Here is a 16,656-nt window from a genome sequence, read left to right on the forward strand (position 1 = left end):
TACATCTTAGTCCTTCAACAACCAAGAATCATTAGGATTTTCGTAGTATGTTATTATCAAAAAAAAAATGTTGTTTTTTTCCAAATTTCTGAAATAATGAATCTAACTTCAATCTGATTCGGAAACTCAAACAAATGTGGAAGTTTGACTTTTCCTTGTGGATTAGAATCATATTTTTATGAAAGTTTCAGAATTTTAAATGCTATTTATTAAATCCTGTACAGTGCTTGTTCTCTAACTGAGCGTTCTTTAATTGGGCATCTAGTGTCACTTTTCAATAGGTCCCATCAACATTGATCGATTCTCTTAATCGATTATCTCTTTCGTTAATAACTCGACTCCAAAATGTTCAGCTATTCGTATCCTCCAATACACTTAATAATCATTAAGGTACCAAGGGGGCCAAGCTCCCTTCAGAATTATCTAGCCCCCCCCCCAGAATTTTTGGTGTTTGTTTTACTCACCGGTATTTTGTCAAGCTAGTCAAGTTATTATTTAATAGCGATTCATAAAAATTGGACTACAAACAAAGATTTTATTAAAGTCCTTTATGTTGACTACTTTTCTTATTTTCTGAACTATAAGAAACAAATTTGAGAGATTATATTATATTATATTAATTATATTTAATCGATTTATAATAAGACGGAGTGCGCAGTAGGCTCTGCCCGCAAACGGTCGGTTTTAATTTCGCTGTCACAAATTCCGTATTTTCCGCGTGCTATTTGGCTTGTACTAAGGCAAAAAGTAATTCGTTTTTATTATTATCATGTGTATATAGATTCATTATGATTAATTTATCAGTGTTTTAATATTGTGAATTATTGTGAAAATTCCCGGGCTAGAATTTTGTTTGAATAGTTGTGTTGCTGTAGCGTCGTGCTAGTGTGTTCCGGTGCTACGCCTCCACTTCCGGAAGCATTGGCGTTCTGCCCCTGGACAAAAACCGGGAAAGATGAATTTGCAGATTAGACTACGATGCTTCCACGTCGAGGACACAATACATAAGCGGTGAGATCTAACTGATTACAACTAGATATAAAAATAAGAAATGCATCCTACTAAATACGTGCCATCTACAAAGCAGGAATTGCTTTGATGATGGAAGTGTACACGCAGTACCAATATACATTTTATATCGGTACTACGTGTATGCGGGGCTTGTTGTAAGTGAAAGTAACCTCGGAATGGACGTGAGTGACCAGACATTCTGAAATGGGTTGCTGAATCTCAACAGAGCTATCACCTTTCAACTTCCGGGCTAAAATTGTTTGCAATGAGATCAGTATAATAATGATAGATTATATTGCAAACATTTTTCTTCCATAAAAACACTGCCGGACAGTGGAAGTTGGATTGTATATACATACATACATACATACACAATCGATTTATAATAAGACATTTTCATGCTCTACAAATTTGTCATGAGCCCAAGGATTTTAATTTAACTTCTGGGAACTTCGTAAAACTAAGGGCTTCTAAGAAGTTGTTCAGGGAACATCGTACAAATTGAGTAAACTTAGTAGAAATTCGGGGAACATCATAGATCTTCAAAAAGATTCGTAATAACAAGGAACTTGTAAAAGTTCTAAGAAGGACAAAACTGCAACTCATGGACTTGCAATAGTTGTGGAAACTACGTACAAATTTAAGAAATTTCGTTCGTGGAACTTCGCGGAAAATCTACGAGAAACGTAGAAGTGCAGCAAACTTTGTACAAATTTTGCGAATTTCGTAGCATTTTGAGGAGCTGCGTAAAACTCCATATAAGTTTAAGGAATTTCGAAAAAGTTCAGGGAATTTTGTAGAAGATCTAAAAATAGTTTAATAAACTTCTAAGAACTTCAGGGATCCTCGCTTCAGTTTAGGGAACTTCTTGCAGTTTGTCAGAGATCTTACTTCAAAATAGCTCCAGGAACTTCTTGGAGGTTTTGGGAACTTCGTTAAATTTCATGGAACTTTCTAGATGTTTAAGAATATTTGTAGTTGTCTTAGGTGTCCTTCCAGGAGTGCAAAGACGTTCAGAGATCTGCGTATAATTGGGAGATGGAAAAAAAATATGGCATTGATGGAAACTTGAATGATGAATCTAGATGCTATGGATAGGTTTGTACATTTTCTATAGGGAAGAACTGTGCCTTTTGTCTTCAAATATCAGAAGCATTACATTCGAAAACCTGATGAAATTAAATTATAAGCTAATTTTTCGTAATTAACATAACAAGATTTTTCAAAAATTTTAGGTCCAATTTTTTTCTTACTTTCTTATCTCGAAGAATTTTCCTCTCGAAAGTCTCAGAATCTAGTAAGCTTCCCAAGATCTTGAATCACGAATTTTTAAGTCCAGGAGATTCAAACCTTTGATTAGGTCAAACATTTTATAGTTATTAAAATTCTGATTTCATTTGTTTTTAATATTCAAGTAGGGGTTTGAATCTAATTTCCGTCCTACTCAGCATAACGCACACTTAACCTCTCTTTTTCGAACGGATATGAACTCAAAAATGGAGTAATTTTACTATAGATAACTTCCAATTTCATTTAACTTTCTATTCCTACCATTGGATTTGATAAAGAGTCACAAATTATTGAGATATTCTAAGAAATTTAACACTGCTTCTTGATTGTAAATTCGTTCTACGAGTTTCAATTCCGTCCTAACGCATTGAAACGCCATTGCACAGTGGTCCAGAATGCAGATTTAGGTGGAATGATATGTTTGAGCATGAAATTAAAACTTAAGACTAAAAATCTCTTCTACAAAGTTGTTTCTGATAGTGAGGCCCTCTTATTATCATTAAAAATAGTAATAAAAATAAAAAATCTAACTTTTTTGTTTGAATAAATTAAGGTATACATTCTTCGGCAAAGTTATAGCTGAGCTAATTTCAAGCAGCTTTGTAAAAAAAAAACTTTTTCATATCTCTTAAATTGACCGATTTAGAGCTACTTTCTTGAATTGAGTAGGGTGCTTCTAAACAACAGTTGTTTTGCTCTAGTTTTCTTATTTCAAATTTATGAGCGAAGGTGTCTTCAAATATCTTTTAGATCTTTAGAAGGTGCAAATTTTTGCTGCAAAAAGCTTGTCAATATCTTTCGCCGATCAAGAGTTATTGACGTTTTTCTACTAAAAATATGCCCTATTCAAATGTTAATATCCTGCCGCCGGGATGTTCTGAGGCATAACATCTCTGATCACGCCTTCCTTTGGAAGGGAAGTAAAGCCGTTGGTCCGCGGTTCATGAGTTGATGGGTCGATAGGTAAGGTCCAAGAATTTAATGTTGGTGTCTGATTCTGAGATTTAACTGATGACGAAATGTTCAAAATCTTAAAAAAAGCTAGTTACAAAATTAATGGAAATACTTAATTCTGAGTATTTTCTTAAGGTTGAGATGCTTAAATTTAGAAGATTCGGCCGCTATGTGATTTAAGACTTTAAGTTGTTCTTATGAAATAAATATAATCAGATTTATTGTTTCACCATAAAAATAATAGTAAGTCTCAACGTCATATTATTGTACCGTAAAACGGGGAATCTTTGATAATGCGGGCAACTTTGATATTATAATCTAATGATTAACTTACTCTCGCGCTTTTTTCCGAGTTGGAAACATTGGTTCCATATTGTAGCTTAAAGTATTTTCGATGATATGGGCCCTTATTACCGATGTCACTTCACGGTGAAGTGACAACTTATCACTCACGGTGTAGTGATTCCCATTTGATTTATACGACAATCACTTCACCGTGAGTGACAAGTGGTCACTTCACTTCGTTTTCACCGTGAAGTGACACTCGTAATAAGGGCCATGGGATGTAGTTTTAATATAGTATGTGTTACATATTTCACAAAAATATTTAATAAAACAATTATCTTGTTTTTTGCCTGTTCGAAAAAAGTACTCAAACCATCACTTATGAAATGTATTTCCGATATAACCATCACAAATTCAACATTGTATTCTTATTGCTTATGATGTTTTCTGATTATATACTCATTCAAAGTTTCATATTTCAAGAACAAAATTATTTGAGTCTTACGCATTTTCTTCTACATTCATCGAGCATTATCAAAGTAACCTCAAATCAAAATACTAATGTTCGGTCACAAGACTAAAAAGATAGTGCAAATTAGAGAGGGTCTAGTATCAGAGAGGAACGGACTGGTTGGTTTTGCGCCAAACGAACTGTCAATGCCAGAGCTAATTGAGCAGCGCCTATCTTGATTGCATTGGCAGTGTTGCTAGAATTCAACTAGGCATAGGTTGCCAATGCAGTTTGTTTTGAATCCGCTCCTCTCTTATACTAGACCCTCTCTAGTGCAAATGTTTTAATTTCCATTAAACATATTACTAACAAGTTTACTCTAGGATCCTCAGCAGAAAAAACAATAATTGCTCTAAAAACATTTGGAATATACTTCAAAAACTATCAATGTTACCCCGTTTTACGGTACCGAAAAACAAGTTGCCTTGACGCAATTTGATTGAATAGCATCTTCGTGAGTTCTTGAGCTCCTCCAGATATATTTCCTAGCTACGCCAATGTTAATTATATTTTCTTTTAAGAGACTATGTAGAAAATTAGCCCGAAATGTGAATGTAGCAAAGTCATTAAAGAATGGGTTATTAACATTACACTGTTTCAATTCAATGCACGTGAAATTTTTGAACGTAGATCACATAATCCATTGAAGATTCCAGGTTTTTTTGACGTATGACAAGCCAGCCCAGTTAGCGGGAGGAATTCGATAACTGGGGTACCCTTTAAGTCCAGTTAGCGAACAAGTACTGTATCTTAATTACCTAGATAGATTATTTCTAGATGCACAAAATTACTTTTCATAGGATATTTGGTATCCCTAGCTCATGCATGTCTATGATAGTGTTCCATGCCGAATTGAACTGTATGAGGTGACAGTCAGTCTTACTTTACCAGCCAGTCGTTACCATATTATCTTCCTGTTTCATCATCACATCACATAGTGGCGACGAGGATGGGATTCGCTTCTGATTCTTCTTAAGACGTTAAATAGAAAATTATATCAATAACCGATAAATTTTATCCAGAAGAACATAGGTAAGTCGTAAAATCAGCCGTGACATATAAAATCGACAAATCGCTTGGATCGACGCCATTTTTTTTCCTCTTTATGAGAAACATCTGAAAAAAATGGAAGCGTACCTGGAATGCCGTCGATGATTGGATTCGTCGAAATAATGCCGATGATTGAATTCGTTGGAAAAGATTGAGAATGGAACATGTTGGTGATTAGATTCGCCGAAAAGATTCATGTAATCATTCCAATGATTGGATTCGTTGAAAGATGGTGCCTGATGTCGATGATCAAATTCGTCGATAATTGGATTTGACAGGAATTTTTTTGTTTGTTTACGTTTTTTCTCTATAGAGGATGTATAGCAACAATCAAGACCCACAGAACTCAGTTCTGGTGGTTCAAACAATGCCAGCGTTTAATCAGGCATCGTTCAATTTACCACAATTTTGCTTTAAACACCTGGAATGGATAATTTAGAGGATTCGAACGAGTGATGTGTGCGCTTCGAACATCAACGATGGATCAATGAAAAAAATACAGTAGCTGGCAATGGGTGGCCTTGAGCAGCAAAAGAAGATGTAGAATTAGATGGAAATGTTGATCCTTACGCTGTGGTCAAAACGAAAGTGATCTCCGTGAAAAGCTTCTAGAGAGTGATAAAACTCAACTTTGGGTGAGTGCCTTAAAGTAGTTGTCAACTCCCATCAAGCTGTGAAGTATCAAGCATCGAAAATGAATAGAAAATCGAACGTTACCGTTCTAGTTGTTCAGAGGACGTACACCAGTTCAAATAGGAGAAGTTTTGCACGTTCAGAATCTCTAAACGGTGTTTCACCACGATGTACCAAATGCGGATACATTCAACATAGGGGAAATGTAGGTAATGTCGGCCTTCATGTCCCTAATTTGGGCCCATCGCTAAAAGTCTGCTATTTATCAATTTTATCTTTACTAATGGATATTTTTGGTTGCTATTGAAAATTTAGTTGATTGCTGAATTTATGTATGGGCCCGAATTAGGGACACTTAGGCCGACATTACCTGCATTTCCCCTACCAGGCGAAAAGTGTCCCGCAATAATAAAATTTATTTGCGTTGCCAGGGACCTGCTTTCTTCAAATCGGTATGCAGAAGTTCAAGACGAATGCCCTTGGCAAGAAACATATTGTACAATACTACTATTGAATAGTTTTTTGACGTAGGACTATGTCTTTGATTTTTATATGGGGGTACACTTTGTGAAAACCAAAAATGGAACTTGTAACAAAATTATGAAAGATTTTGATCGTTAATAACTCAGCTGCCCCTGGACCAATTTCAATAATTTTATCACCATTCGATCAGAAATATTCCTACGCATGTTAATTCTAAGATTTTATTATTTATCACCGATTGCCTGCGAAAAGCGATTTCCTTAACACAGATTTCAAAGTTAAATTGCATCCGGTCTTACCAAACGGTGTTTATTCAATCACCGCGTGGTGAGTAGTGGTGTTCTCCGGTACACAACGAAAGACTCCCCGCAAGCAGCTAGCGATCAAGGCTGACCTCAACCGCTGATCGGATTTAGTTCGAATAATCGTGTGTGGTGATCTCCGGTCGTCGGCATCAGCAGCAGCAGTGCTTTCGGTACGTGACGTTGAACATTGTTCTCTAGTACACAACGAAAAGCTGCCTGCAAGCAGCAAGCTGAATCCCACATGAGCATTCGACTGATGCAAAATTTGACTTTTTCGCTCCACAGTGCTTAAATAGTTTCAAATCGGGTCCTGATTAGCCTCCCAAAGTTACAACTCATTTGGTTAGAAACAGACTTCGCACAAGCCATTTGAAGTTTACATGTAAATTACTATGGAAAATCTCATCTTTTTGATCATTGCCTTCTAGTCTTTTTCCATATTGAGCTGCGAAACAGTTCGAAAAAGGGAAAATTTTCTCAGCTACAACTTTGCTGAAGATTGTTTCTATGTAAAACAAAACAGGAAAAAGTTATTAATTATTCAAGAGATTGGTAAACTTATGACATGATCAAGCAGCTGCTCTGTAGGCAACACTGTATTTTGTAGTGTGACATAGTAGCCATGATTTTTGTGTCCTATTCAACGCCCCAGAAACACCAATGTTGCCTGCTGAGCAAATGATTGAGCATGATCATTAGACATCAGCGCATTGAACCATTGATAACTTTCGATTCTTGCATTTAATCAAAAAGTCGTCTTGGGTAAAGTTGTAGCTGGAAAAATTTCCTATAAGTACAGTTGAAAGTTTTCGAAGCAGACCGATATGGTGAATTATTAGATAGACATGAACAAAAATCTTGGTTTTACCATAGTAATTCCCATACAAACTTCAAATGGTTTGTGCCATCTCAGTTTCTCACCAAAGGGGTTCAAATTTTGAGAGGTTAGTGTGGATTCGATTTGGAATCGTTTAAGTATTGTGGAGCGAAAAAGTCAAATTTTGCATCAGTCTAATGAGCATCCATAGAAGGAGGAAGAAGCCGCACAACTATTGATCGGAATCAGTAGGTCTTCGTGAGTCGCTGTGGATCATACCAAGTTATGCCAAGTGCGTCATACTGAAGAGTATAAACAGAGAGAACCCCGCTCAAATTCCTATTCATACACAAAACACAAGCTCCTGCTGCAGTTAACAAATAACATTTATTATATAAGACCACGTAGTCCAACGTCCCTATTGCGTACAATCTCATAGGGCTGTCCCTTATAGTTTTTTTTTTATCTCCCTACCATGCTGTTTGTTTACAGGATACTCGGCCAGCAACTGTTCGTTCAAAACCGTTTACAATGTTATGGAAACCAACGACGAGCTGATCCAGTGCAAGGTAGGAGGCGTAAAAATCGAGATACTGATGGATAACTTGATTGACGATACAACGTGGAAAACGATGAAGCTGCGGAACACAAGAGCATATAACCTTCGTTTAGATGGAAGCAAGAAATTCCTCGCGTATTGAAAAGTTCCCCTGAAATTACCGTTTTCAACGCGGAGATCGAAATATTGGAAACTAAAACCGGAAATCGTCAACGGATACAACATTCTACGTCATCGAGAAAGCATAAAAGCCTGTTCTGGGAAAAACTACGGCTCAGCAGCTTCGGGTACTACGTGTCGGACTGGAATTAAACGGATCGGATAACGTAAATCGTGTCGACTAGTCGAAGATGGCTTCTCTTCACATTCGTGGTGTTGAGCTAACGCTGCCCAATGACCGAAGTGTACCCCCAGTGATTCAACCACTCCAAAGATGTCCGGTTCCATTGCTGGATAAAGGGAACGCAAAATTAGATGATCTTCTAGCACAAGACATCATAGAATGGCTATAGAAACCGACATCAAATGCCCATTGCAATCCTCATTAAAAGGATGCATTTGCATTTGGATATTTATTTTAATACACATCCCGGGATCAAGTCCACACTTTTGAGGAAAATAAAGATACAATTTGCGGTCGGTATTCTTACTACTAAAGATCTGGCAGTTGCCAGAGCAATTGAAAAATCAGAACACCTGCTAAAACTCCATCTGCAACCGACGGTACCTGTTATATCACCTGAGTTGCTTGTATTTTAAAAAGTAGCAAGAAGCACAAGGTAAGCGTAAGGGCGTCTCCATTGAACATTCCAATAAAGTCATTTTCCAAAGCTGAATCCGACCGAGAACCCTTTTCCCTTCTGTGACCTAGCACGTTTCATTATTTGTTCGAAAATGGTTCCACCATCCACACCCAGAGCACGGATTGTCGCTACATCTGCGCACTGGCGCTTCATTCCGCGCCCAAGCAGTTTCAAATTCGCTCTCTCGCTCTCTCCCACTTCCTATTTCGAATCGATTCTCTCCGTTTCATTTCTGCTTCTCGTCGCCAGTATAGTTTGTATAAACCGCATCGCAAGGGGTGATTCACTGAACTGAAATTATGTAAACGTCAAAGTCAAAGGAAAGAAGAGAGCCATAGTACAGAAAACTGGTTACCCCGAACTCTGCATGCTCTGTACTGCTACACTGTGATTGGTCGATCACTGTGCCTGTGCCTGTCACTCCACAATCGACCCTCGGAAAAGAAAGGAGATTGTTGCTACCGTGATTCGAAAATAAATTATTTTGTAGAAAAGTAGTGAATTATCTTGATTTTTCTGCTGAAATCAAGTGAAATAGATCACTGGCAAGTGCGGGAATCGTTTTGCGTCGGAAAAACGATGAATTGCGTGTTGGCTGTGCGTCTGAAGAACGGAAATTGATGGGAAGTGATTATGGTGGGGGATATCGATTTGAAGGTGAAAGTGTTAAGCAGGGCCTACTGTTGATGGGAAAAAAATAGTGTCGACTTTGTTTCTGTTGTCTGTCCATCTGTCTGTTTAGGAGGGGATCTAAACCAAAACAACACTTCCTGTAAATCAACTACTGCGTTTGCTACCTCTTGTATGGATTACTGATGGTATTTAGCTACACACGAACGTAAAGAAGAGCAGCAACACAAGCGTGGAATCGTAATCGGCGAAAAAGCAGGAAGTAAGTTATAAATAAAAATTGTTAACTTTGTTTATTTGATTTCATTTTAGCAAGCTGCTACAGTGGCGCAGTGCTTCTTCTATCGATTGGCTCACATGTACGCATTCGCTCCATTGTGACGTCAAAATCATGGGTTTCGAAAAGTAAACAAACCGGTTAAATACGTTTCCTCAGGAAATAATCGATTTTCGCTATGAACTCATTCGAATTTGAAAAATCTTCCATCTTTTGTCGCAAACATATTCGAGGGAATCATAACTCATTCCCCATCCGAGCACTGCACCAGCTTAATTGCTTTAAATGAGATTAAACTTGAGCAATTATCTCTGTCACATACGCAGCTAACAGCATTGTTGTTATCATTATCTCGTTTCAGAAACCGACGAAGGACAAACAGCAAAATGTCATTGCACTGACCGTCATTTTCGTCGTCACTCACTAACTACCGAACAATTACCGAGCAATGGAGCCTACGGGCCGAAATTCGCTAGCGATCGGAATCGATTTCGGTACCAGTTTTTCCAGCGTGGGCATCTACCGCCGGGGTAAGTTTGAAATCATTGCCAATGGAGCCGGAAACCATAGGATACCATCGTGCGTGGCCTTCACCGACAAGTCGCGGTTAGTCGGAGAGGACGCACTGGCACAGGCGGATTTGGATCCCGGCAATGCGGTGCTGGAGGTGAAGCGGAAACTGGGGGGTAGGAAGGGGGATAAACTGCAGGTTCAGTTTAAGGGCGAGACGAAGAGCTTTTATCCGGAGGAAATATGTGGAGGAATACTGGGACAGTTGAAGACGATGGCGGAGCGGAAGCTGGGCCAGACGGTGGGATCTGCAGTGATCGCTGTTCCGGCGGGGTTTACCGACGGGCAGCGGCAAGCAGTGCTAGATGCGGCCGCGATCGCTGGAATAAATGTGTTGAGATTAGTGAATGAGCCAACAGCGGCGGCTATTTCCAACGGTATCAGTAAAAAAGTGATCGGTGAGCAGTGGGTCCTGGTGTGTTCCGTAGGGGGAGGCCACCTGGACGTGTCAATCTTGACGATCTACAATGGAGTGTTCGAGGTGAAGGCAACTTCCGGAGACAACCAGTTGGGCGGCACGGACTTTGATGATCGGTTAGTGGCGTACTGTGTGAAGGAATTTCAGGACAAGCATTCCAAGGAGATTTCGTTCTGTAAGGAAGCCTTACGCAAGTTGAGGAAAGCATGCGAGCAAGCTAAGCGAACGTTGTCCTACACGAACCAAGCGGTGATCGACATTGCTGATTTGTACGAAGGTCAACGATTTGAGTTCGTTCTGACTCGAGATCAATTCGAGGAACTCAACCGGGATCTCCTGGACAAGATCATGCTTCACGTCGAGATGGCCCTCCGTAGGGCTCGGAAGGATCGTTTTGCCATTCACGAAATCATGCTGGTTGGGGAGAGTTCGCGGATACCGAAAGTGCAAGTGATGCTCAGTGAATTCTTTGATCGGCGGTCACTCAGCAGTTCGATCAATTCGGACGAAGCCGTCGTGGTTGGAAGCGCCATAGCTGCAGCGATTCTAAGTGGGGAGAAGTCGCCGGAGATTCAGGACATTCTGTGGTTGGATCTGGTGCCACGATCGATCGGTCTAGTGTCGGAAAGTGGTGTTGACGAATCACCTCGAATACTGATCAGTAGAAATTCGACAGTTCCTTTGAAAGTGAAGCATCGGGTGAAGAACTTTCAGGAGATGCAGTTGCTGTACGAGGGGGAAAGTGCCATTGTTAGTGATAATATTTTACTGGGGAGGTTGAAGATAGAGGGGACATTTGGGGAAATTGAGGACGTAGGGCTGCTTTTCAGTTTGGATACAAACGGGATCCTGAATGCGATGGTGGAAGGGAACATCGACCTGAAAGCTACACTGGATAAGGGAAGACTCGAGCGGTATGAAATCGATCGGATTGTGTACAAACACAAGAAAATCCTACTGGAAGCCGAGAAGCATGAGGAGGACGCCAAGGAGCAGGAAATGGCGCTGGAGAAGCTCTCTATCCAGCAAACGATCGATTTGGACGAGCACGCCGGCACTTGGGATCGCTTCAGTGAATGGATTCACTGCATTTGTATAGTAACTTTTGACTTAGAGCTAGGTCAAGCCATGGAATTAATCTACCCAAAGCATGTAACGCTCACCGAGCAGGAGAAGACAAATATCTGCTATCTAGCCTTTCCGGATTCCAACTCCGGTTGCATGGGGGACTCCCAGTTTCACATAAGATTGCGGGTATCGCCCGGGTCCGAATCTTCAGCCCTTCGGAAAGAACATCAAGACTTCAATTGCCACTGTCTTCCGGTCCATCGCGCCGATCCCGGTCACTTTTGGGGCTTTGTCTACTTCCGTCAAATCAAAGATGCCACTCTGAAGCGAGGTTACTTCCAGAAAAGCTTGGTACTACTCAGTCGACTTCCGTTTATCAATCTCTTCTACGAGCTTACCGCCTTGATCGCACCAGCCTTCTTTTCCAGTGGTGAGCCTACCTTGGAAGCCGTCTGCGACAACATCTGCCACTGGCCGTCGCTCATGGCTGGTGAAAACATGTCTCTTCACCTCATAGGAAGCATCTACGAAATAGCCATTCCCAAGCAGAATTTTAAAATCTCACCAGCAGAGAAACCGAAATCAGAAACCTCCGTAACCGCAAGTCCTCAAACGCAGATAATCGGCTCGATTCACGAAATCGATATATTCAAGAGTCTCCAGTTCTTCCTGCCACATATCCACCTTCTCTGGGAGTTGGTGCTCACCGGAGAGCCAATCGTCGTCACCGGAGCCTCTCCAACGGACTGCTCTCACATGGTCCAATCGCTGATGGGACTAATCAGTCCGTTGTCCTACTGTGCCGAAAGCCGGCCCTACTTCACCATTCACGACACCGAGTTCAAGGAATTCACACAAAACAAAAATGGCCATCCGTCAATTATTCTCGGCGTAACGAATCCGTTCTTCGCCAAGACCCTCCAACACTGGCCTCACATGATCCGTCTGCAGGATAGCACCGAAGCCACCTTACTGCAGAAGCAAAAACAAACCATCACACCCGCCGGAACTCCCACCCTCACCAGCACCAGCTCCGATTCCAAACTGTCCAAAATCAAACAGATCACCAATAAGCTCCTGGATTCGTCCCCCGGAGTCTACACCCAGTACAAACCGTTCATCTCCAAAGACAAGACCTTCATCAAGAAGATCCATCTTGGGATCAAAACCGAACGTCCACCGTCAGTACAATCCGCCCTGCTCCGGCGACACTTTCTCGAGATTACCCAAAGCTTCATAATCCCACTAGAACGCTACCTGGCTTCGCTTATGCCCCTGCAAAAGGACATCTCCCCTTTTAAATCCGCACCGCTTCCAAACCCCTTTAAACAAGAAGACTTCCTCGCCACTCTCGAAGGCAATGGACCTCATCTGACCCCCACCTGCAAGGGCGACTGGGAAGGACTCTACAAACGCTTTTTCTCGTCTCCCAACTTCAAGGGTTGGTACGAAACCCGTTACTTCGAGCTGCAGCAAACGCTTCAGGCCCTGCACATGCAAACCCTCTCCGATTCCAATCTCACCGAGTGGGTCAAGGGAAAGCACGAGGTCGAAATCGTCGACATGATACTGCGACTGAAGCAGAAGCTCCAACTTTGCAGCAGCACCCAGATGGCGGCCCTGCCGGTGCAGCTCAATACCAAGGATACTCGCGAACAGCTGCTCAAGCACCTGGAGAGCATGAAGCGTTGCCTTCCGGATGACCTGAAGCAGATTTTAAACAATATCTGATGTTAGTCGGTGAACTGTGCTGCATAGCTTATGTGAGTGTGTTGTTTATCCTTTTACTAGAAATTTTTTTTTAATCAAATCGATACGGGAAAAACTTGCTTAGCAAAACTGTGTAGGACAGCATTATACAATAATTATGGTAGGCTAATTATTAAACGATTTTAGTTCAACGAAATCGATGTCAGTTTCTAGATATCACGTCCATTGCCTGGGGAGGTTGTTGGGGTATCTTCATGCCAAGTATCAGCATAAGGTGGAAGATCGTTCTTGAAACAAGTTGAAAGCTTTGTGGATGGTAAATCTCGTTTGTAAGAACTTAAACCTATGTTAATCATCGACAGAATTTCCATTTGGCGCAATTACGGCCTCATCACGCTTCCGGAATGCTCGACAGTTTCTGATAATATAGTTCGAATCCATATCTCTCCAGGCGTGGGTCCATGTTTGTCTGAGGCTTGCTATACTGGAGTGGCGTTTGGCACAGGCCTTGGCTTTCATGACGCGCTACACTGAATCATCCGAGAAGTTAAGATCGGGGATGGATGGTGGCCACATATCTTTCGACCAGAACAGTAGCTTCAGTCAATTTTGCATGCGGTTCGAGGTATGGCGCAGTACCCCGTCTTGGCGAAAGACCACATTCGGCTCCAGTGCATAAACTCCTCTCCTGAACAACAATGCTGATAACAGCAACTTTGAATGTAGCAAAGATCTTGAGATGACAACCCTGCATTTACGTGAAATTCATAACAACACTAGTGCCGCCTAGTGAGAGAAATCCGGGCTAAACTGTCCACAATTCCAAAGGTTTTTGCTTTCTGAACAACATTGCAGCAAACAACAATTTTGCATCTAGCATGGGTTTCGAGATGTCGACTCTGTATGTACACGAAGCTTATGAAAATCCTAGTGCCATCTAGTGAGAGAATTCCGAGCTAAGCTGTCCACAAGTCAAAAGGTTTTAGCCTCCTGAACAACAATGCAGAAAACAGAAATGTTGTGTATGGCAAAGATCTCGAGATGTTGACCCTGCATTTACACGAAATTCATAAGAATACTAGCGCCACCTAGTTAGAGAATCCCGAACCAATCTGTCCTCAATTCAAAAGCTTTTAGCGTCATGAACAACGTTGCAGAAGCAGTAACTTTTTATCTAGCAATGATCTCGAGGTGTCGACCCTGCATGTACATGTAAATTTTTAAGGATACTAGTGCCACCTAGCTTGAAAATTCCGAAACTGTCCACGATTCAAAGGTCTTGGTCTCCTGAACAACATTGCAGAAAACAGCAACTTTGCTTATAGACTGGATCATGAGATATTGCATGTTCGCAAATTTCACATGAACACTAGAGCCACCTTGTGCGAGAAGTCTGAACAACAAATATTTAAACAGGAGAATTCGGTCTTTCTGGAACTCAGAGAAACTACACATCAACTTAACGGACAGGAACAGTTTTGTTAAAACAACCCAAGTACCCATAGGCACGTTATTTCCACTCCGGTGGCACAAAAGTCATCCAAGAACACTTTGCTTGAAGCCGATTTTTTGTCTCTTTGGTTCGATTATACTATTGACAGCTGATGTAAACATTACGCGTTTCAGCTCCGTTTATGCGTTTGTTTGACCGGCCGTGGTAACGTTATGGTATTGATGGAAATTTATCAAGTAATTAAATAGTGTTTTCAATTGTTCTCTCGGTGTTGTTCAGTTGCGTTTCTATCGCACTATGAAATTATAAGAAAGGGAGTTCACGATAGCTTCAAGAAACAATGACCGTCCTATCGGTTGGTCATACTCGGATGGGTAAAAACTCATCGCAAGCCATGATGATGGTAACGTATGACTGAAGCTTAAAATCATTCCAACATCAACGCCAGCGCTATCACTGACGGCAGCTTCAAGAACCAATGGCTGTGCCAGAGGATTGGTTATTTCGCCATTTTAGCTGTATACAACTGAACAACGACTATACCAGGGTTTCTAAGTTCTGGTGAGGCCCATTTACAGCCAAAAAGGCAAAATAGCGTGCCTATGGTTACTTGGGAACGATCGCTTCTTGCTTGATCACAGGCTTCTTTGATTATACCCCCTCTCGATCGTTCAATCCTAGATTCTTACGAAGAATATGGAACTGCTCGCCATCCAAAGCCTCGGTATAGGACTCGGTAGGTCTTCAAGTTTCCCTTTGGCAACATGATCTCTTACAAAATGATAACGGATATCGATATGTTTTGCACGCTTCGATTTTACCGATACATCCATGGTTGTCTTCAAAAATCTTAACTGGTTCAACGTCGATTATGCCCAAATCAGTGAGAATTCCGGTCAACCAAATCGCTCCGGCCGCTGCTCAACTCAAGGCAACATATTCTGCTTCACTTGAACTAAACTTTGAATACAAAGCCACTTACTGACTTACGATCTTCTTGATCACCTGTCCAATCTGCGCCTGCAAATCCGGTAAGGGGCTTCTAGTCTTCATGACGTTTGACCTCCATCGCCAATTTCTGCGTACCTTTCAGGTATCGGACTACTCGCTCAAGTGCCGACCAGTGTTGTTGTCCAGGTTGTTGTAGGAATCTTCCGAGGTACCCAACAGAGAAGCAAATATCCGTTTCCATTGGGCTTCGAGTTGGATCGCATTCCTCCATTCCGAACTTCTGTAAAAGTTTCTCAATAGCAGCCTTTTGGGACAACAGCATTCTACCGCAATCGTGATCGAAATGAATCTTCATTCCAAGGAAATTATTTACTGCACTGTCATCTTGAACTCACGGGTCAGTAGGGACTTCAAATCTTCAATTACTCGCAAGTTTAGTCCAACAATAAGTAAGTCGTCAACATACAGCACCAAATATACGGTATCTTCATCTCCTTTTCCTAGACACATACCGTATGCGTGATAATATTTGCACCATTGAACAATGTCAAAATTAAAAAAATTCTCAAAAATTTTGTTTTCGAGTTTTTTTTTTATTTATTCAGAGTCTTAAGTTTATCAGAGTCTTAAACTATGTTAATCATCGATCGAGTTTCCACTTGCTGCAATTACGGCCTCCACACGCTTCCGGAATGCACGGCAGGTTCTAATAATGTAGTCTGGATCCATTTCTCTCCAGGTACGGGTCAATGTTTGTCTGAGGCTTGCTGTACTCGGGTGGCGTTTAGAACAGGCCTTGGCCGTCATGACGCGCCATATTGAGTAATCCAGCGGATTAAGATTGGGGCTGGATGGCGGAAGATGTTCCTGCAACCACT

The 16,656-nt window shown here is 41.1% G+C and overlaps 2 protein-coding genes across 3 annotated transcripts in view; one reads left to right on the forward strand and one right to left on the reverse strand.

The window, feature by feature from the left end:
• Positions 1 to 16,656, reverse strand: part of LOC135708143 (uncharacterized) — a 508,021-nt gene that overhangs the window by 87,482 nt on the left and 403,883 nt on the right. The window lies entirely within an intron of this gene.
• Positions 9,118 to 13,570, forward strand: LOC135708124 (uncharacterized). The gene is made up of 2 exons (XM_065230070.1): positions 9,118 to 9,593; positions 9,970 to 13,570. The coding sequence occupies exon 2, from the start codon at positions 10,057 to 10,059 to the stop codon at positions 13,393 to 13,395; it is 3,339 nt and encodes a 1,112-aa protein (XP_065086142.1). The 5' UTR covers positions 9,118 to 9,593; positions 9,970 to 10,056; the 3' UTR covers positions 13,396 to 13,570.

Source organism: Ochlerotatus camptorhynchus, unplaced genomic scaffold (genome assembly GCF_037179485.1).
Source record: "Ochlerotatus camptorhynchus isolate MF236.1 unplaced genomic scaffold, CSIRO-AGI_Acam_v1.1 ptg000328l, whole genome shotgun sequence".
Lineage (NCBI taxonomy): Eukaryota > Metazoa > Arthropoda > Insecta > Diptera > Culicidae > Ochlerotatus > Ochlerotatus camptorhynchus.